Consider the following 23,474-nt stretch of genomic DNA (forward strand, 5'->3'; position numbering starts at 1 on the left):
GAAACAGTGACAAGCATCATCCATATCAAGCGTGCCATCTCCTTCACTCCTCGCCAACTTCATTTGCAAGTGAAAAGTTTACTAAGCTTTCTTGCTTTTGGGAAAAGTGGCATAGCTTTTTTTTTTCTCACACACACACACACACACACACACAGGGTACTAAATGCACGTTTGTGTGTGTAAGTGAAGGATGGGGTGTATAGCGGGGGTGGGTGGCAGGGAACCAGATGAAGCAGCCCTCGCCCGAGGCCCAGCCGTCTCCCCGGCAGCAGCGCGGCTGTTCTCGGCCCCGGCGCAGGCGGACATTTGTTCCATTGCACCATCTCCTCCAGCCTTTTCAGCAGCGCTCCAGCTACCGCTACACATGGCTCTCCATCCACGCTCCCCTCCGCGCACATCCACACGCCGCTACCATCTTTCTTTATGCTGCCATATGGCTGACAGAAGCCTGTAGATTTAGGCACACATCTGCGTATACGCTACAACACTCCTTTAAGGAACAGGAGCACGTTTGCTTCTGTGTGTGTTGGTGAGAGGGAGTGATAATTGGTAAAGACGCTCATTGGCAGATGTGTGTTTGTGGGGCTGAGCGGAGAGGAGAGAATGTTTGAGGAGCTTGTGTGAGCGAGGACTCGGCGTAGGTGAAATTATGAACAAATAATCAGATATCGAGCCGCGTTTTTTTTAGACAGTCTAAAATGATCAGGGTAACTGACAAAGACTTTTTGTAAACATTTTGCATATTTTAGATGCCTTCAAAAACTTGTTCCTGTACGTGGTACTGCAGTGACATACATTTCAAAAAGCACAAAAGCGTGTCTCTTAAGTAACACAAGAGCATAAAAGCAGCATGCATAATAATTATGAAATAATTAACAAAGTGCTCATTTAGACAGAGTATAGCATGCCACACTGCAGGACACGTAATTTTCCTACAAAGCTTTTCATGTTAATACCTAATAATGCTTTCTGAAATTAATTTTGACAGGCTATGCATTATATTGTGCTTTTTCTATTCAGTCTTCATCTTCAACTTCTATCACTTTTCCAAAAGCTTTCCAATAATTTGTGAACAAAGGATAAAAATAATTTTTGATCGATTAATGGAAAGAATATTGATTCGGACATACTAGGCATCATTATACCCGTTTTATTCTCTAAGAGCATATTCTAGCTTACTTTTTAGTCTCAGAATAACTATATAAATGCGCATCCATTATAAAAATGTTTATTATTTCCAACCTCAGCAATCAATTACAAAAAAATTCATAAATCCATGTACAGGGGGAAAGCTGCATATTTTTTACATTTTTGTCACCCCCAAATGCATCAGCTTTCAAACACCAGACAGCCACAAAGTAATAAGAAATTACAATACGAAGAAATCATAATAAATTTTACAGTTTATATGAATAATTATAACATTAATAATATATTTAATACCGAAGACATACCACAGTCTGGTTCAAATAGCTTATTAGGTGCATTCAATAAATCAAACTGACTTATAAAGATAAAAGTTTGTTTAACATCTCTGGTGCTAATGGTACAAAAATTCTATCCTACTTAAATTTAAAATGTAATTTAAATCTATATTAGAAATTACAAGGGCAGCACTCCTACATTATTTACATATTTCTGTTACTTGACCTTAAAAAGACTATTTGACCTTTTTACTGTACATTAATGAGACAATATGAAATCAGTCAGGAATATAAAAAAATAAACAAACAAAAAAACACTGATTACTACATCCCAAAGTGGCTTTTACCACGCTAATGTCAATCATCTTACACAGCAGTAAAACGATGCCCAGAATGCATTTATGAAATAAAAATAGGATTGATATGCATATGTATTATTGATGTTCTCTATAAAGCCCAGGCTATTACGCACAATCGTTGGCCAACACTCCAAGCCTTTCATATATCACTGGCCCTAATCTCTAGGCAGAAAATATGCGAATACCACGTGGAAAATAAATAAATAACTTGCAGGAGTGAAACATTGTGTGCCGAAAACCCCTGTGTTGCTTGGCGTTGGCTCGAATGGTAAAAATAAATCAAGCTGATTTTCCAAATGTTTCATGCGTGCCACGCTGTTGCAGCTCTTCGCAGCACAGATTGTGCGCCCGATCAAGAATATCTGAGGTGGGGCCCCGGCTATTTGCATGTACGCCGGAGCCATTTGCACCAACTTATTAACACGTACACCTTAACCCACGGGCGGTGGGGTGAAGTGCCCTACAGAGCAGAGACACCCGGGGCACCGAAGACGCGGGAGGGACCAGACCTCTCAGTCTCTTACTCAGAGCCGAGGGCTGAAGTTTGGCTCCGGCACCTTCTGTCTTAGATACCAACAGCAGGAGAAATGTGTGTGTCAGCGTCGCAATAAACAAAGCATTAGACAGCGAGAGAGGGGAACGGTGCGATGCGGTAAACTCTCACAAATTGATTTTTCTCTGTTTTGGCCAGAACGCCAAATTTGTCCTCGTGCACGCTGAAACTTTTGCTTTGTATTGAATTGTTCCAAAAAAGATTAGCTAGAACATATTAGAATAGTTCATAAAAAGCACAAAGAAAAAATTTCAGCGCGGAAATCCTCTCTAGAGTGTACATAATTCAAATAAAAATGTATATGCTATGGTAAAGGCAACTATAAATATTTCACACGTATAGATTCTCTCTAATCGCTCTATCTCACCTCTGAGCTCGGTCTGTGAGCTCTTGTGAGAAATGTTGCGTAATTGCAAAGGTGACGAACCATTTTAACAGCTCCAGTTATGTGAGGAAAGCTCACTTACATGCCCACACTGCAAAACTATCTAAAAACAACATCCTTTTCATTACGGGGCGGCAGTGGAAACGTAACTTTTCTTTGTATCTGTTTCTCTCTGGTTCGAGGAGGTGGATATTCGCTAATATGTAAAGTTGTGGAGGAAACAGAAGGATGTTGTGCTCCCAGCAGAAGCTCGGTTCAGGCTGAAGGTACTGTGGATACACCCACACTCACTCACTCGCCCACATGCTGGCTCGGGCGGTGTGCCAGACGCCCCTCAACCCTACACTCAGTGGCCACATGTGCCCCTGCCTGAAACACACACACACACACTGAAGTGGTACGAGCGCTATGCTCACATGTATCGGATATATATAAACCCACTATCTGATTCCAAATAATATTAGACATATTGAGAGGTTACAAAGCTGCCGCCTGTAAATCTAATCAATGCCTTGTTGAAATGAGAAGCATTTTAGTCTGACAAAATGTATTTTCTAAAGAACATACACTGCCGTTCAAAAGTTTGAGATCTGAGAGGTTTTTTTTTTCCATTGATCAAACGTGACAGTAAAAACATTTAAAATGTTAGAAATGTATTTTTTTACTATTTCTTTGTTTATCAAATAATCCTGAAAATAACTGATAATAATCAGAGATGCTTCTTGAACAGCAAATCAGTTATCATTAGAACAGTTTCCGGAGGATTATGTGATTACGTATATATTATCAGGGATGCAAACTCATCATGTGTGAAAAAGGTGACAAAGACACGCACTTCTACAAAATAAGCTTTTTTTTGCCTTAAAAAAACATCAAGAGTGTTTTAACTATAGAAGCTGCTAAATATATTCAGCCAACACAGATTTGTTGCCGTTTTAGTTTTGTTACACTGAATTTATTCTGCATCACTTAATGCAGATAGATTCTGCCCTGGGCAGTAAGCACTGTCCTCATAAACCAAACTACACAATCTATCTCTTATTTACACTGTGTGTCTGAATTTTTCTCTCTCTTTGAATATATCAGGTAGATCTGTAGAACTCATGAACACAAAAATTAGTTCAGAGGGGATTCTTCTTATTAACCTACAGAAAACACCTCTGACTGGCCATCTTTCAAGCCCCAAACTTTTGAGTTTTGTTAATTATATGCACACTTATTCATAACTGACATTTTTCACGTCTCATTAAGGAAGCAAAAACTTGACATGTTTTTGATGAAATCTCATATTTAGAACTTAAATATATTACATTTAACCGTATGCAAAATTACCAATTGAAACTGGATTTGTGTGGAGGATGCAAACCTGTAAATCTGACTCGCTGTCACCCCAAAGATTCACTCATTAAGCTGTGGTTGGTTTTAGCTTTAGTCCATCATTATGCAAATGTGGTGATGTCATAGTGTGATACACTAAACAAGCTCGTATGGGGAGTGCACATGTGATGCAGGACTCGAGGTCAGTGCTGCAGGTGTGCGTACCTCTGCTTCATGCGCTGGTGCATCCTCCCGTGTTGCACGCACTGCTCTTCCATCTCTTCACAACGACCTCGCAGTTTGTCAGCGCTCTCCTGCAGGTGTTCTTTCTCCAGAGACAACTGCTCCATCTCTACTCTATACACACACACACATACACGCTTAAGTTTTATAACCTACCTTTCGATACTGTAAAAGACATTTTAACTGTACTAATGACTCTAATAATGCTTAGTCTGATAATAGATGGTTTAGACTACAAAAATACTATGCATTTTAAAAGCAGCCCACATTGCATAAACGAAACATATATTACTAAAACAGATGAAAATTAATAAACAATACATAAGTACTGGCAGTTATGAGCTGATCTAATATTCTTTAATATAATAAATGTATTATTCCCTGACATATTTAAATGCAGCATGTGTGAAGGCCTATCAGGAAGAGGCAGAAACCATTTTTTGTCTTTGTTTGTTTTTCCTCTTTTGTTTCCCAAGAGGCAGTAGAGCGGAGAAGGATCAATGAATGGGTCGTATCCGTATCTGAATTTGAATTAACCACTATACCATGACTCCAGCGACAGTTATTTAGGCAGAGACAAATGTGTGGCTCTTTTTTAACGAGACTACACTCTCATTGCACCAGAAACACCTGAGGACTCTGCCATCAGGTAAAGCCCTGCCAAGTCAACTCCATTAGCGCCGTAAACACCCTGCTCTCCAAAAGTTAAAAGAGCCTACATGGAAGACATCAGCTCCAAAAAAACGGATCTTTGATTTAATGTGTAAACTTGTTTAATGTGTTCATATAAGTCAACAGACATGGTAATGGGTTGTGTTTGCTCAAACTGTTACGAGTAATTCAATCCACCACCACAACTCGCTTGTATTAGCTGCATCAGACACGAGAGCAACCTTCATCCGAGTCTGATGCAGAATGAACCTTGCCAGCGTGCTGCGTGCTCATCTGCCTATAGGTTTAAAACACTACGCTGAACAGAAGGCCACACTGTCACCGGATATAAAACAACAGGACAGGGAAATAAATCAAATGTATGAGTGTATACAGAATAAACAGTCCATACACCATTCCTGTTTATGGATGTTCACATGACTCGATTTTAAATATCTGTTGCAAGGGAGTTTTTACAAAAATACTAATAATGTAAAAAATGCAACTAAATGTATAAAATGTAACTATAAATAAACGTTTAATCAGTTTAAAATAATATTTATAAATTATTAGAAAAGGTTTTTTTTTTTTTTTTTTTTTCTTCCCAAAGCTGCCTGCATTACAAATGTAAATGGTACAAAATAGCAATAATACTAGGATGTCAGTAGTTAACAATTAACATACACCTGAACTTTTAATGTAATAATTACTTTTTAACATCCACATTTTAGGTTAAATTTATTATAAATGTTTAAGGGAATGTATTTTTACATTTTAAAATCTCACTGCCTTAATAAATAAGATAATCAAATAAATGTAACTTGCATCAAAATGTATAATTATATATTTATTTATTTTTTGGCAAGTAGCTCTGTAATAAATGCAATAATGAATAATTACAAAATATTATTGCAAAATAAACCCTGACGAGGGCAATGTGAACATTATACCTCATGTCTGCTACACATCATTTATTTTAAGCTTTTATGTTGTTTTTATTCATCTTTGCAGAAGCTATGCAAACACTTATTTTTTCCCCTTTTGTGATACTGTGGCATAACATAACATTTTAAAACATGCACATATTCCATCTCAGACAATATAAGGGCATAACACCTGCATGTGTTGTAGTTATAAGTGTGAGAAATTATAAAGTAAAGCATGTCAGAGTAAGAGACACTGCCTGGCACTGTCAAAGATCCATGTGCGTGATTTTATCCGTTGACAGCAATACTAAAAACGCAGTAAATACAGTACGGTCACTAATACGTGGAGATGATTCACCGCATTCATCTTCCTCAGAGGTCTTCTTGAGTTCAGCGTGCGGGCGGAAGGGGGAGGGCGAGCAGCAGTGGCCTGTACCTTCCCAAGCTGGGCTGACTGACCATGGCAGATTGCAAGCTGCGATGTGAGTAATGCGCTTTACACTGTTTTAACAGCTGACTACCCCAGAGGCCTGAGGTGAGAGGCACATGTGATGGGCAGAGAGCAAAGCCTGCACGGAGGACAGGCTGGCGTGTGCCAGGGTACAGTGACAGCTCCCTTACTGGGGCACAGACTAGAGCAGTATGGCACGGAAAGGATGCCACGCTCTGGATAACACACCGCGAGTGGCTCCGCGCTGAATGTCGGTCTCCGCGAAGATACACAATTCACAAAGCATCAACAAGATCAAACAGTTGAGAAGACGATGTCAAGCAATCTGCATTTCAAACACGGAAACTCATTTTCACTGATCTCACTGCAAGGAATAGCGTGGTTACAGTGAGCACTATGTTTAGTTCAACTGTAGATACGCTAGACGTCAGAGTCATGACCAAAGAAGATATTTGAAACAGCACATGCTGGTCTCAAGACTGCCAGGGTTCCCACATCTTCTGACCAATGAATTTCCATTTCTTCTTCATTCACTAGTTAACTTTGTCAGTCATGATTCACAATTAGCTATTTATAATCCATTAAATATCTTACAGCTGAGCAGAGCGAAAACAAGACTAACAATTTTCAACTTTGAAGATTTGCCATTTCCAGGTTTTCCTTAGCCATAGAAACCTTGATCTGAAGTGTGAACGTAGGTCTCATACTTGGCATGAACTTGATTGGGTTCAGTTTTTTTCTGTTGTTTGACTTTGTAATGAATGGAAAAATGAATACAGTATACTTGTTCTGAAAGTGCTTTGTACCTGCAGCTCTGGGCCAGTTCCTCCAGCTTTGCCCCGAGCATCTGACACTCTTCCTTCAGTTTCCCGATCAGGCTGTTCTGAGCACTCAGAAGAGCATCTGTTTCTGTGACTGTGAACAGATAATGCTTTGACTCATTAACACTGCAAACACACAGATGTGCTAAAATACAGAAGACAGGTAGAGCAACACAAAGCAACAAATAAACAAATAAATAATGTTCTTCCTAGATTCAGACAGTTAGGTATCATAATTTGACATGATTTAAAGAGATGATATTGTGTTTTAAAAGAAGAACATCTGACCATGTGTACAGAGTATATGGCCACTATCACACATTTTCTTTTATTACTAACTTAAAATGCTGAATCAGACATATTTATTATTAATATTTAAATCATAACGTTTCTTTGTTTGAGGCTGTTAAAAAAAATGATTCATTAAATTAAAAAACATATTTATAAATTCCATTTAAAATAGATTTTTTTCAGGGATTTGGACAGGCTTCATATTTTGTGTATCTATACATTGAGCTACAAAAACCAAAACTGAAAAAGAAGTAGATGGAATGGAGGAATGTAGTGGCGATGTTTATTGTAGTATTAATTAAATTTACTCTTCATTAAGTTCAAAATGTTCATAAGCTGTTGAAAAGTTCACTAAAAGATTCCTACTGCGCTGCTATGCTTTGAAACTAGCTGGGCATGTGCAGGCCACAGAGAAAACACCACACACAAACCAGGATAAAAGAAACAAACTGGACTCTAAACAAACGGGGCAGAGTTAAAAAAAAAAGTGGTATCATCTAGAGGCGATTCTGTCTTAACTACTAAAATCAATCCGTTTAGAGTTAGAGAGACAGAGACGGGGGGAAGCAGGACAAAAATAATTAGCTATCGAGAGTGGCCATTATATGCTTAGAAAGGGAAGTGGTCTGCGGTATTAAAGGACTAATTCCATAAGCCCAGAGAGCTTCCTGCTGAGCCTCTGATGTCATTTCTCTTTAGACAACATGTGTGCTGTGCAGCCGCGCCAGAAAGAAGCCCTTTGTTTTCTCTGCGCTTTGTTCTGGCAATCAGCATGCCTCAAGTTTCTGGAAACACAGGTAAATAAACTAAACTCGCCCATCCAGATGGTGCAACAGATGTGAGAGCAGCACTCTGAAATCAGCAGACAGTGGGCAGCGCTGCCCGCCTCCCCCCCCATTTTTAAACGCTAACTAATACGTAGCGCCGAAGCTCTGGAGCGCCGAGCATCTGCTCCCTTCGGCCAGCCAAAGGTTACAGGTGTTCCTGATGCCGTCCCGCACAGTGTGGCTCACGCCCGGAGCTTGTGGGGGTGAGGCAGGCGGAAGGGCGGGTGAGGCGGTTGTTCTGGCAAGGGGCAGCGCACCGGCGAACACCCACCACTCCTCTCGTGCTGCGCCTCCATTTGCTGGAGCGTCTGTGTCAGCTCACGTTCGCGCCGCTGTGCCTGGAAGGTCAGAGCGGCCATGTCCTCTCCACAGCAGCGCTCTACCGCCTCCTTCTCCTGCCTGCAGAGTGAGAGAGAGCAAAAAATTAGAGCGATACACATGTAGATCAGTGATGTACATGAAGATCTGGCAACATTCTACAGTTAAAGTGAGCGATTTCTCTGTCACTACCGTCACCATTCGGAACTGCTAAATCAATGTTTTCAAACAGGTTTCCTGATCACTCCTTCTGTTATTGGCCACGCTATCAGTCAGCACTGCTTCAAATTTACAACTCTGGTTGAGCCAGGGCTGCTGTGCTGGGCTGGATCAGGTTGCTCATACAAACAGAACAATGTTTGCATTTTAAAGGGTTAGTTACCCAAAAATGAAAATTTCTAATTACTCATCCTCATGTCGTTCCAAACCTTCATTCATCATCTGAGCACAAAATAAAGTATTTTGATTAAATCCAAAAGTTTTCTGACCCATAGACAGCAACGGTATCTACTGAACCATAATTTTAGTTACGGGAATACTTTTTGTGCACAAAGAAAGCAAAATTATTATTTTTTTCTTTGTGCACAAAAGTACACCCATAGCTTTTTAAAATTAATGCTGAAGCACAGATGGCATGTGGACTATTTTAACTATATCCTAAGTACCATTTCCTTTCAGTTCCCTTGCTGTCTATACAGGGTCACAAATTCATCACAAATATCCTAATGTGTTCTGAAGATGAACAAAGGTCTTAAGTGTTTTGAACGGCAAGAGAGTTAGTAATTAATGATTTTAATTTTTTGGGTGAAATATTCCCTTATGCTTCAATAGGAGTATTGGAATACACAAATCACATGAGAAGAGCTTTTCTCATGTGAACCTGTGCTATATAGCCTGTGCTATGCATGAACCTGTGCTATATAGAACAATATGCAAAAACAGCACAATAAAAATGTTACAATGCTACTAAGAACACAAAATGTAACAAAACTAATAAGAAAAGACACAGTTTATCCACAAATAAACATTTTGTCATCATTGTTTTAAGACTTTGTTTCTTCTGTGGAATATAGAATGTTTTCTTACTAACAATATGTAAAATATCTTCTTTTGTGCTGAATGGATTCATACAAGTTTGGACTGACATGAGATTGACTAAATGATGACAGAATATTCATTTTGGGATGAATTATATCTTTTGAATAATAGCTACACTGACGAATCAAAATATAGGACCAGAACTAATTTACTAGGGTCCAGAATTAACACTCACTGAGCATCAAATGAGAGTAAAAGTTGGCGAGTAAATAAACTGGCCTACTGGCCATTTGGCTGGTGACATTATTAAGAATGGCAACATAATGCATGGAAAGATAATCTGAGCTTCACTGGTACTTCATCTGTCTAATAATGATGAAAGTATTTGTGTTAATATTACCAAATGAGGAGATGCTATCTGCTAGTAATTAGGTAAGGCGGTTAAGAGACATTCAGATTCAAAAATCGTACCCACCCCCCCAATATTCCTCTTTTTAGACCATCAACATGTTTCTAAATGTTTTCATGAGAAGTTGCATTTCACATAGAGTATATGGAGAATGTATCATGCACCTAATGTCAAAAAATAACTTTTATTATTTGCCACAATTATGTAAAGGAACAAAAAGCTATTCCTTTGCCATGGTCGCAAATATATATATTTAAAAAAAAAAATATGTACGTTTGTACAGTCGATAAGAAACATTTACAGCTGATAAATTCACTCATTTCACCCGGTATTGGCAGGTGTGACAGCAAGGTTATTTTGAATCTAACGTATAGAAGATACATTACACATCAACACATCTCTTGTCACTCTGACATATTCACACCCCTTGTATCACTTCATTTATTGCACCCTCCTTTATTTTACTGTTGATTTCACTCACCTGTGCTACGCAGTTGCTGGAATGCTCTGGCAGCATTGAAAACCATTCTAGAGATATGCAAATAAAGCTTTCTTGACTCTCAGACATAAAGAGAAAGTGAAATGTGCAACATGCTGCACAGTAATTTCTGAGATACAACATCCATCAGTAGATCTATGTTAAAGCACCTCAAAGGTGAAAACAAAGTCACACATTCTTTACTCAGCTGCCAAGTTGAAGAGCATCACGTTAATGATCAGCACAAATAAAACAACTAGTCTACACTATAAAAGGGCAGACATAATGCAGGCCAAAGAAAGTAAGACAGGAAGAAAAAAACACCCACAAAACTCAAGTCAAAGTGTGTTAATTAACAGTGAAGCCTGAAAACTTTTCTCGCACACTGGGTTTGGAATGTAGCTGGAGAAGTGACCGTCTCTGCAGGCCTGCTGTCGTCTGGAGTGTGAAGGCGCTCCGCCTGCGAGAGCTGTGTGAGAGAGAGCGAGCAGGGGGAGAGCGCTCGGCCCCCGCTGTGCTTGAACAGCGGCCTAAAACACCATCCACACCAGCGCTCAGCAGGGGCTCACAAAGGCCTCACAGCCAGCCATTTGTTACTGTGGCTTTCCAGGGGGCCCAGCCACTCACTGGGGTGCGGGGGTGTGGATGGAGTGGGGTCGGGTGTTTGTCGACCAATTAGCATGAGAGAGACCGCCAGAAAGTTACCGAGAGCACTTTAGGGAAAAAGTTGGCTAGGCGTGAGGCCTTCAAGCGAGATACTGTGGACACCAACAAATCAAAACTTTGTGCATCTAACAGAAAAGAATATTTAATGTAGTCCAGTTAGCAGAAAAACAGAGGTGTTATCATGCATTGATTGCCAAGTATACAAATAACATTTATATAATTAGGTTTTATCAATTAAATTAATGCCAAATATGGAATATCAATGACATGTCATGTGTACTGTACTGTACTGCAGATTTAATAGAAATCACGTGTGAATCTAGAAATCTATCAAACAGTGCTATTGCTAAATGTATTTATTTAGGAGCCAGTGGCAGCAATGAAATTATAATTTACCAAAAGTTTGCTGACTGAACTTAATGTGATGAAATTGCAAACACTGTGAATAGTGCTGTAGAACTGACAAACCAATGACTCTTGTGGTTTCTTCAATGAATCACTCAAGAGAAGATTCTTTTTGAATCAGCATGGACCACGTGAACCACAAGTCATTCCTGTCAATCATGTATGACTCAAAATGAAACAAGAACCAAGTACTTGAAGGGATATTTCAAACCAAAATGAAAATTCTGTCATCATTTAATCACTTCTGTACCTCTCAAGATATTTGGAAGAATGTTACTAAAACAGCCACATTTCTGTGAAAATCATACAAGCTTGAAATCACATAAGGGTTATTAAACTATGACAGCGTCAATTTTTAAGAATTTTCTCTTTAAGATTTGCTAAAATTATGAAACAAAGAAATAGAATTGATAAGATTTTAGAAGTGTCTTGTGCTTACAAAGTTACATTTATTTGATCAAAAACACAGTGACAACAGTAATATTAAGAAATATTATTACAATTTAAAACAACCTATTTTAAATTTAGGCTAGTTTTATGTAGAAATGTAATTTATTTGTGTCACATGATCCTTATGGAATAATTTTAATGTACTAATTTAATGCAGCTATGTGAAATAAAATGAAACAACGGTTGATATCTAAAAATGCCTCATAGACCCCAAACGTTTGATCGGTAGCATACCTTTCTTTATGCACATATTTGATGTCTATGTATAAATGACACTTTTTGGTACATTTAGTACTCTTTTTGTGCTTATTAAAACCTGAAATGTCATGAGTTTTGAGTGTTTGCACTGGCATGAACGGTTTTAAAGCCAGGTCAAACAGCCCTGACTCACCTCGCACCCTCTCCAGCCACTCCACAATGGCAGGTCAGTGTGTGTTTGCTCACTGCTGGTAATGATGTGAAAGAGGCCTAATGTCCTCCGGTCAAGAGCCATAGCCGGGTTGCTCGGTCTGCCTGGTAGGGAGCAGCGTTGAGCCGCGGAAAGCAGTTTCCGTAGCTGGGTGCTGGTGAAGCGCGAGGGCCGAGGGCTGCCTAAGTGGGTACTATTCAAGCTGTTGCCCATTTGATTTGGACTACCACAGACCGCTCGAGCGCAGAGTTTGCAGCACCCTGTGGTGCTCCGTGATCCCACGCCAAAAATGACCAAATGCTACCGTTCCTAAAATGTGCGCAAATTGGAGTCAGCCGTTTGGCTTCATGAGCACTCAACAGTACACAAGGACACTTGCCACCGTTTGTATGTTAATATATGTGCGAGAGAAACTTTCAAAAGTTAAAAAAAACTACAGGTTGCTCTACGGGGTAAGAAGGGAAATGGACAGAAGGCGCTAATCTGGCGCTCTAACATTCATCCCGGTTTTGTGATACAGTTTGACGGACTTTCGGATGATATTCTCAACTTTCAAACAGTAGAGAGAGAGCGCAATTCCATTTACAAGCATGTGAAGTTATGCACAAACACCTAGAATATTTTGCCATCGAGATATTGGAGAAAACTTGGCTGGCATACTAACATAGGAAGTACAGCAAAGTGTTCACACTCTCAAATCTCAGATGTTTTATAGCATTTATTCAGCTGCACTTGGTCAGTGTCAATCGCACTCCCATTTCCTGTCTCCCGCTGACACGTTCGCCCCCATCCCTTCACAAGCGAAGAAAACGGCCCAACCTGAGCCACCCGAGTCTCGTCCGCAAAACGTACACACCCTATATTTACTCGACATCCAAACCATATCTATTAGCGTGCACGTCAGCCTCTCCGCCGCTCGCCCCGTACCCCCACCCTTCATTTATACCCCCTCTTCGCTGCTCCCTCCCACCCTTTTTCCTTTAACTAAACTGGCTCTGGCTCCCTCCATCTGGTCCCCTTTCCTTCAGCAGCCCCGCACCTGTTCACACCTCCTCTCCTGTTGGACCGCATTGAACATTTCCTCGGATGCCAGGGCTATTCTGGCACTCGCAACCTCTCTGTCATTCAATCCATCTGTCAGAAGTGAACTTTGTTTACCGCCAGCTTCTGCTTTCTTCTTCAAGAAGCGCAAAACCCCCTCAAGGTCAGAGGCAAAACGAATTGCAGACGCCACCAATTTACAAACAACCCCCTCCCTTTCTATAAGACACCCCTATCAACAAACCAAGTAATCACGATAATCATTTTTTCTTATGTATCCGTAGAGAATCTGTTGTGATTTGAAAACGCACACAGAGGAAGCCGAGATGTGTTCACATATGCTGAATAAATGTCCACGTTTTCAGATTAGGTCAAGAAATTGCAGATTTTTGATTAGCATTTGATAAAGACTAGGATTTTCCTTTCAACAGAAATACAGAAAAAAATTATGGATTTTTAAATAGCTTTGGTGAAAAAAAAATGCTTTGATCAAACATATAGCTCATTCAAAAATGAAAAAAAAAATATATATAGTCAAAAAAATACTGTTTGACTTTTTTACATGAAACTCAAAAAGAGAAGTTTAGCAGAACGTCCAAGCTGCTCTTTTTCATACAATGAAAGTGAATGGTGACCAAAGCCACAAAGAAAGATTTTTGGTGAAAAACAATTACAATTGCTGACACAGATGAGGAGATGATGACAGACGTTTTATTTTTGAGAGACCTATTGCTTTAAACCATCCTAGCATGAACTAAACCTCAGTTTAAAAATGTTTAAGAGGGTTCTGTGATGTGCATTCTGGGATAAAATGCACAAACTGGATGAAAATGAAAGCGCAAAGATGAGAAGGAAGAAGAGAGGAAGACAGAGCGCTATCCCTGGGTGAAACAGCCTGTGACAGCGCTGTTGAGGCTCGCGCTCTAAGCGTGTGACGCACTTCCACAGCTCGGGTTGACCTGGAGGGGCTTGTGCCAGACCCCCTACTCGTGTCACCTCACACAGGAGGCCTAACTAAACCGCGCTGCCTTCATCATCCTTCCATCACACACTAAACACACTCTCCAAAAGCCTAACGTGCCCATGCTTAGAAATCAAACCCGCCACAAAAAGCACATGGCCGGCACAGAGCATAACAAACAGTGCTTTTAACCCAACAGGGTGTCGGGCTGCCGGGTCTTAGGGTTGTGCCCATCTTTTCTGCTTCTTTTTCATGGCAGGTTTTTGTGGGAGGATGCCCGCTTTGTGATGGACTCCTTATGCCATCTGGAGAGTGAAGTAGATGGGGAGAGAGAAAAGAGGGGAGACGTATAGAGAAAGCCATAGTCACATGGGCCTTTAAAATGTAAGTTTTAATATAAATTTAGTGATAAATAATTAGTGATGTTTTTTTTAATGACATAAATGGACTACGCAAAAACAATAAATGCTTTCTACACTTAAACCTACTCTAAAACGGAGAAGAAATTCATATACAGCTGAGCCAGTGAGCAAAGCACACTAAAATACACCTCCAGAAACATGTGGTCACCATTAATCAGAAATCAGCACTCTGGCCTCAGCTACTGCTAATATGGAACCTATTGGAATAATAATAGACGGAAGCTATTATTGAAATTGCACTTGTGGTGACCAAGAAAAAAGTGTCATGGAGACTTCGAAAAAGAGGAGGAGAAGGAGAACAACCCAGCTTCCAGAAACAGTAAGTAGGGCACTTTCTCTGGGCAGAGTTGGCCCAAGTGAGAACAGTTGCACCCGACAGATTTGCTCCCACTTTGCCTGGGGACTGGCAACATTCTGTCCTGTACCATCATGACACAGAGCTGGGCCATGGCACTGGAGCAGTTCTCAAGACACACGGACATATAGTTTTACTAAGGGAGTTTAAAGTTGAACAATGAAAACTTATTTTGAGATCTTAAACATGATGAAGAGTTGAAAATGAAGATTCACCGGTATAAATATTTGCTCTGAAAATGGTTTGATTTGCAAATGGTGATTCTACACTGAAAGATAAGATAAAGAATGCAGCCCATACACTACCATTCAAAGTCTGTGGTCTGATTTTTTAAAATGTTTTTGAAAGATGTATCTTGCATAATAAATTGTAAAAATGATATATACTAAAACTAATATATTTAATTTTAATATTTTTTTAAATGTCATTTATTCTTGTGATGGCAAAGCTGAATATTCAGCAGCAATTTCTCCAGGCTTGTTACATGATCCTTCAGAAACCATTCTAATTTGCTGATTTAATGATCTTCTTAGTATTAATGGTGATTAGCTGAGTTGCTTAATAATTATATTTGAATGTGGTTTTCGATGATTCTTAAAAATATAAAGTAAAAAAAGCATTTCTTTTAACTAGAAATCTTGTGTAACATTATAAATGTCTTCACCATCACCTCTGGTCAATTAGCCATTACCCGCTGAACAAAAAGATAAAAAAATAAAAATAAAAATAATAAATGAAAAATAAAAACAGTAATAAATAAATACATTTCTTTTCAAGACCGAATCACTTAAATCAGAAAAATATGAATTATTCATGGTACACAATTCATATTTACATGAACTGGACTGTTATGATAAAAAAAAAAAAATTATAATTAATGCGTTATATAGTATTATAGTAACAGATACTTAAATTCAGGAAGCACAAGGAATTTTCATCACAGGAATTATTACACATCAAAAAGCTGGGAAATAAACATTTCCATAAAATATGAAGATTTCATTAATTTAACAATGTCAGTATTACAGTCATTTTAAATGACAATGCTCATCATTAAAAGGAAAGTGTGTGCCATGTTTAGAGATATTTTCCCCTCTGTGCAAACTGCACAATGTTTCAAACATATGCATTCTGTTGGCAAACGCTGCTAGCTGTAGCGGCAGTATTCAGAATGAGAGTGTGTGTTCTCTTGTGTACACTACATTGTCCTCTTAGGGGCCTGTAAATAAATGACACATATGTAATTGCCTTGAACTTGGTTACACTGTTAAATAATGGAGCAAACTGCTGGCAAGGAGTTGAGGGCTTGCTTGGTTGAGGGGCATAGCCTCTGGCATTGCATCTGGTCTTATAGGCCAGTGGAGAAACATAATGCATGGACAAGAAGAGTGAGGGGGGTATATGACTGTTGATCGATGCAAACATTACATAAACATTAGACTTTGATATTCACATTCTGCACATTGTTCAATAACAGGTTCTTTAATACTTTATTGAGTGAATCTTTAATTTTTAACTTAATGGCTGGTGCAGTAAAATATGATATGACAGTCACTGAGAGATTCATTCATTGGTTTATAAAATAATAACGTTTAGAAAACTGGAAAGTTTTCTGGACAATTTTGTTTTCCCGTTGCAAAGAAAATGAGGTTTTGAGAAATTTAACTTGGTATCTAACGGGACGAGTTGAGCTTGTTACATGGCTATACCGCGTGACCCTGGTTTACAAAGTCCGCAATGTCGTCTCTAAGACGTTGAGAATAACATAAGACAAAAGCCCTCTTCTTGCCCTCTGCCGTGTGAAGTGGAGGAGGAGCCGGAGGCCAGCAGCCCTGCCGGCGAGGCGTGAAGACGTGGCAAGGTCTCATCCCAGGCCAACGGGCACACCACTGTCAACATCATGACACTCACTGGGCGGCTCGCCGGCACTCTCCCGCCTGGCCGGCAGCGGTCCCAGCTGCCCCATCCGTTACTGTCTGATTAGTTCTGCTAAGCAGCCCCTCCCCTCCATGCCCCATCGCCATCTGCTCCCCCAACAAGATGGCTGCCGCCCAGCACCGTGCACACCGCCCCGCTACCTGCCAGTGCCCGCGCCCGCACTCACCCCAAAGTGCTAACACGGTTTCTTGTGGCTGGCGGCGGACCCCGTTTCGTTTGCTGCTACTTCTGACAAGGGGCGGCGGGCTACGCTCTTTTATTTGCTGTCGGATGGTACATGCGCTTCCCGCCGACTTGGTTTGCAGCAGTTTGGTGGCACGGCAGACTTTGCTCACCGCGGCAGCCTCCCTCTGGCGTGGGGCTGCATCTGCTCGCTCTTTTATTCATTTTCCGATTCTCCACCTTTCAGGGGATTGTCATCCTTCACGCGTTCACGCGAGGCCGAGGGAAAGCAGAGAAGCATGCAAAGTTTAATGGAATTCTGGGGTGGGATGAACAACTTTTTAATGCCAACGCTGCAGTTGGTCTCACAGTTCTTATCGGCCAGTCACAAGAACTTAGGAGAACTTAGTGAGAGGACGAGTCAATGACATTCCAATACAAGTTGTGTTGAATACTTGGGTCAATGACATACAAAATTACCCGAGGTTCAGAAAAAGTAGTTTAAACCATATGTTCTTAGCAATATACTCATTGTATTTGGTTTTAAAAAACTTTTATACCATTTTCAAAAAAAGTTTACATTTAATGACTTAAATATCAATACATTTAATAAAAATGTTACTTGATGTTATGTCATCAAGTAAAAAGTAATATTTCCTTCTATATATCTATCTACAAATAAGATAAATTATTATTATTATATTTTAAGCAGTTGCACAATATGTCATTTTACACCTGAACTAAATTTCCTCTAAAAGGTCAAATTATATGATATTTTCAGAAATTTTTGGGGTCGGGAATTTATTTATTTTTATCAGGTTTTTTCCTTGTTATAATATGACAAAAGTTCACCATCCTATTTTAAGACATTTAACCAATTTTAAAGGTGTTAAAATTTTAAAGTTTTTGAATATATATATATATATATATATATATATATATATATATATATATATATATATATATATATAAAAAATGACCACCTACTTATTGACCCACTTACAAAATGCTATCAAACTATAGAAAGATACTCAGGCATTAAAAAAAGTCTTCATCTGTGCAAACATGTTTAACATGTTCAGATGTCAATTTAAGTCAGATTCTCTCACAACGCTCACAACGAAGCCTTACTTATGTGGACAATCGAGCACTATCAAGCCTCTTGTGAATGAGAGACTTTTTCTGCAATAATTCCACTTCACATACAAAAATAAGCCAGAGTGAGATGAGGCTGATCATTTCATATCCCTAAAAACTTCTAGCAGGCTTTTTTCTTGTAATTCTCCATCCCCCACAACAGCACGATTAACCAATCGGTAGCCAATATGGTGGATGAAGCAGAGAGTATGAGGGTTTACTGCGCTCAGAGGGCCAGGTTCTCCGCTAAGCTCTCGACAGAGAAGTTGTGAATATTTCCTACTTTCAGATCCATACTTATGCCTGAAGGTTCTCCTTTACAAACTGCAACATGCTTCTTGTTGGATCAAAACTTTAAGACCCGCTGCCAGCGTCACCGCTTGCTTGCAAAATTTCATGTTGCTGAAGAAGAGAGGGAATTTGGAACAAAGCGAGCCCCTGTGTCCCGTTCCAAACCACAGTGAACTCCAGCAAACACAGAAAGGCAAAGGGGAAAATCTGTTGCGGCTGGTAAAGCGGCACGGCAAAAACAACGCAACTTGTTTTTTTTTTGTTTTTTTTATATCGTCACACATTTTTCTCTCTTTATTTTCACACCCTATGGGGTCTGCCGAATGTTGGGAGAGGTGGGAGGGTGGGTGCAAGAGAAGGAAGGAGTGGGGGAGGGATGACAAAAAGGCACGAGCGCACAAAAGCAAACAAACAAACCGAATAAAGCCTGGGCTCAAAGCCGTCAGAAGGCAGAGAACAGAGCGGCAGGATTATGATAGATCCTCTGCTGCCCAGCGCACAGCTGGCTGATGATCCAATACTGGAGCCGCCGGCCCTCCCCAGCATGTGCACGGGGGGCCTGGGGGCCAGAGCGAGAGAAAAAAACAGAAAAAAGCAAAAGACAACTGCTTTGCCCATCCGTTTGGTGGGAGCTGTGATCATCCAAGCTGTGAGACGAGAAAGGAAAGAGTCAAAGTCTGGCTTCAGAGGGCCTGATTGAATGAGCACCCAGCAAAAGAGACGTGACACAGAGAGGGTCCCCACATGAGCATACCCTGGGCCGCTCAGTCACAGGGGCCCCCGCAGGTCAGTATGCATGCGTTTATGAACGTGTAAGGAGAGTAAAGACAACAGAGAGATGGGAAAGAGAAGGATTAGCCTCAAGGAAGAGAGAAAGAATGCACAGATGTCTGCTGCATCTGTGCACTAAGGCTGGCCCAAAGAACCTGCCCTGGCAGCCCACATCCACACCATGCATACAGTGGCTAAAAGACTCTCCGCTGCCAAAAGCAGGGCCTGTCAGCGGCTTAACCACTCTGATCTTCAGCAGGCCATTTTGTTGCCTCGTCTAGAAGAAGCAGAGAGCATTTAAAGGCCAGCATCCCGCCCGAGCTTTTTAATGCTAATTCAACCTCATTTAATCACTGCAAAATCTTGTACGTTTCAATAATGCTCTGATCAAAATTTAATTACAGACTGCTTGAAATTAAACTGCTTTAATATACTTGCACAGAATTTTCTTCGATAATTTAAAGTTGTCAAAAGACAATAAAAGAAATATATAAACAGATACATCACATGTGCAAGAAAACGGAAACTTATCTCTAAATCTCTATCAGCCTCCGAGATACAGTCCATAACAAGTCCAAAAAAAGACAGAAAGAAATCACAACGCATGAGCTAAGCACTTTGTTTCATGTTTCATATTTTCACGTTTAAGTTGTTTACACATATTAAAGTTTGACCTCACATGTATTTATACAAATTATATCATGCTTTTTTGAAAATAATATTTGAGATTTTTTTAGACAATGTCATAAAAAGGTCATATGTGATATTTTAAGGTTACACTAATTTATTTAGTTAACAAAATGTTTTTATAAACACTGCAATAACATGGCAAAATAATGCAATTAATTCAATAATTACATAAAATATAAATACATTAACAAGTTAATGTTAAATATTAAACATTTAGAAATTAAAACTATATGCAACTATATTTAACACAAATTAACATTAATTATATTTTATTATATAAAAAAAAAATTGAGACCTCTGAAGGTATATGGCATATTTAAAAAGTAATTTTAATTTAGAATCTGAAAACCTTAGTGGTAGCACAGGTGTTTTTAAGTTATTGTCTGTTTTCTCTTTTCTGAATGAATTACCAGATACACACAAAACATTGCATCACATCATTAACTCAAATAGAGGTGTAGACCAAACTAATGCAAAGTCTACAGGATAGTAAATGTACATTAAAAAAAGCAGGTGTACTGAACTAACAATGCAGAACTACATTCTTCTGCTGTGTAATAAAATCAAATACAAGAGTTTGTCTAGACCTGCTGTTGCAAACAATCCATACTCCATAAAAACCATCTGGATCGATTTCATGCACAGTGGTACTTTTCCAAATGTAAACAAATGACTCAAATTATTCACTAATATTTCTGCAACAGCATGCATCTTTATGGTAATTTATAAACAATACATGACCGAATCTTAATACTTAAGTACTGAATTCCCTTGCGAACAGATGCTGTCCCTCCTCTGCAGCTGTGCAGCGCTGTGGCAGATGCTGTAAAATCTCCACTTCCTCCAGAGGAATAGAGACCCCAGTGCCATTCAAACCCACTGAGGCTTCAGCACTGCCTACGCTTACCGCTGGGGTAGGACACATCCGCGGAGACATGGAAATGGATGGCTTCATTGTGGGCAATCATTCAATGGGCACAGAAATGCCATGAATCCCAAACAGGAAATCTAGATCAGTGATTCCTAACTAGGGGTGCGTATACGCCACGTTTCATTTATATAGGTATTTAAATTTTTTTACCCCATTTATTTAAGCTTAATATTTTTTATGGATTTGTGATGCATTTTCTTCATGAACAGCATTTATTTGAAATTGATATAAATATGTTTAGTATTTCGCTTTTGATTACTTTAATGCATCCTTTCAGAAAAATAGTATTTTACTTCTTTTTAAAAAATTATAAAAAACGAATAAAATAAAAATAAAAAAATACAGCCATCAAACTTTTGAATGGTAGTGTATATATCATAATTAAAATCATGTGGTAAGAGCGCTATTTAATATCTACATTAAATTTATGGCAGCAATTTTCAGCATAATTTTAATTATTGTAAAACAGGTGCCAGTTACAGTAATTTAACCTGGTTACTAGATCGTACAGGCAATGCAAACTGACAGCTCCACTGCAATCACTAGCACAGAAACAAGACAAGACAGAGACTTTCTGAGTGGCAGATATCAATTACATCACGTCAGCCAACAAACACTTTCGAAAATAGAGAACAAATAATATTGCAGTGCATGCTTTTAAATGTACACCATTTCATCTCCTGGTTTAACTTCATTCAAATACTAAAACAAGTAATTGACATTAAATGCAGTGTCCCCATAAAGTATTTGGAAGTTTAAATTTAAATTTAAATTCTTGCACATATTTCAATCTATATGGTTGCACAAAAACATTTTTCAGCATTGCACAATTGTATAGAAATACTGTTCAAAATGAAAAGAGGAAAAATACACTTGTTTCCTCTGAAGCTGTCAAATTGTCACAACAGTTAATGTGATGAACTACAACTGTGGTTACTCTAATTGGACACCTGTGTGAATTTGAGGGGAACAGACTTCATAAATTCACAAAAAATAGTCTTATCAACACCAGTTGATTAAAAGTAACAACACAAAATGGCTAAAAAAAGTTAGTCCTGAGAGAAGCATCTGGCATCATTTGCAGATTACACCTGGTTTAATATTTTGGAACATATGCAATGACATTGACAAATTTAGCAACTTAAGTGTCCGTATACTTTTTGGGGCCACTATATTTTTAGTAGTACCAAAAAAACAAACAAAAAACAAAAAAACAACTGAAAAGATACAAAATGTTCTCTTGGGCTTTGCTGGTAGTGAGTCTAATTTATAGTAATGAACTGTTATCTGTTAAATTGTACTTAACGGTCATGTGTCTTACTGTGCCAAAAACATTCTCTCTCATATATAATAATAAGGGTGGGAGGTGTTAAATCTGATCTATTCTTCCTAATCTGGAGCTATAATCTATTTGCTTTCTAATAAGACGGGATTAGTTGAACAAATGTTGCTGAAAAACAGTGTTTATTAGCTTATCACCTATTCTGGTCTGATTTTCATCGGAGTTTGGGTAGATTTTTGCAAGGCGCATATCAAATTCTAAATCCAAAGCTTGAACGCATACAGACAAGCATTCAACACAAAAGGTGCCACTGATTCATAAGACAACATCTTTGCTGTAATATCTTCAGATAAAATAAAAAAAACAGTGATAGCTCAATGTAGAGGGTCTGCTTTTGATTTAATTAAATGGTGTGAATTGAATTTGACAACCAAAATATATTTATATTTATGTTTAACGCCAGCTCATTATCATGGCTACGAATACGAGTGAAATGTGCACATATGTGGAAAATGTATAAATGTATGAGAAGCCACATATGCACTACTCACTCCGTACTGATTTACACAAATAACGTGAATCAGATTAATACGAAGTTTGAAAGGCAAAAACCTGTCAGAAGTATTGACTGATTTCAACTTTACATGCTGCTAAACTGAGTGATGTTATCGGGAGAGACAGCATGTGCCCCTCTCTCCGGCCCTGTTCTCCTGGTGTGTGGTGAACTATGGCGGTGGCAGCCGGTGGCTAGTGGCGATTTAATAAAGTGCGGGTGCCCTCCTGCCGGTATGCTGGCACTACACTGGGGCCAGTGGACGGGCGCAGTGTTGTGGCATGTAATAGGATTAAGGGGGTTACCTGGTGAGGTGCAGTTGGCGCTGGGCGCGGCTTAGCCCCTCAGCCAGGCCGGCTGCCTCCGCCCGGGCTCGGCCCTCTGCCCTCTGGGCCTCCTCCAAACGCTGCCGGCAACCGTTCAGCTCCACACCCAACTTCTGTACTTCCTGAGCCCCGTGAGAGGGGAGAGAGAGAGAGAGATCAAGTGATAATTTGTTTTTGCATTAAAACATGTCCT

General features: G+C 39.3%; 1 protein-coding gene across 4 annotated transcripts in view; it reads right to left on the reverse strand.

Annotated features, from left to right (window-relative positions):
* The window catches only part of sdccag8 (SHH signaling and ciliogenesis regulator sdccag8), a 38,105-nt gene that overhangs the window by 8,349 nt on the left and 6,282 nt on the right, over positions 1–23,474 (reverse strand). For all 4 annotated transcript variants that reach the window (XM_043256078.1, XM_043256079.1, XM_043256077.1 and 1 more), the window contains 4 exons: positions 23,261–23,403; positions 8,520–8,647; positions 7,116–7,224; positions 4,264–4,395 (listed from right to left, as the gene is read on the reverse strand). In XM_043256078.1, the coding sequence (XP_043112013.1) occupies positions 4,264–4,395; positions 7,116–7,224; positions 8,520–8,647; positions 23,261–23,403 (512 nt within the window). The remainder of the gene's footprint in view (positions 1–4,263; positions 4,396–7,115; positions 7,225–8,519; positions 8,648–23,260; positions 23,404–23,474) is intronic.

The sequence above is a fragment of the Puntigrus tetrazona genome, chromosome 13 (assembly GCF_018831695.1).
Source record: "Puntigrus tetrazona isolate hp1 chromosome 13, ASM1883169v1, whole genome shotgun sequence".
Classification (NCBI taxonomy): domain Eukaryota; kingdom Metazoa; phylum Chordata; class Actinopteri; order Cypriniformes; family Cyprinidae; genus Puntigrus; species Puntigrus tetrazona.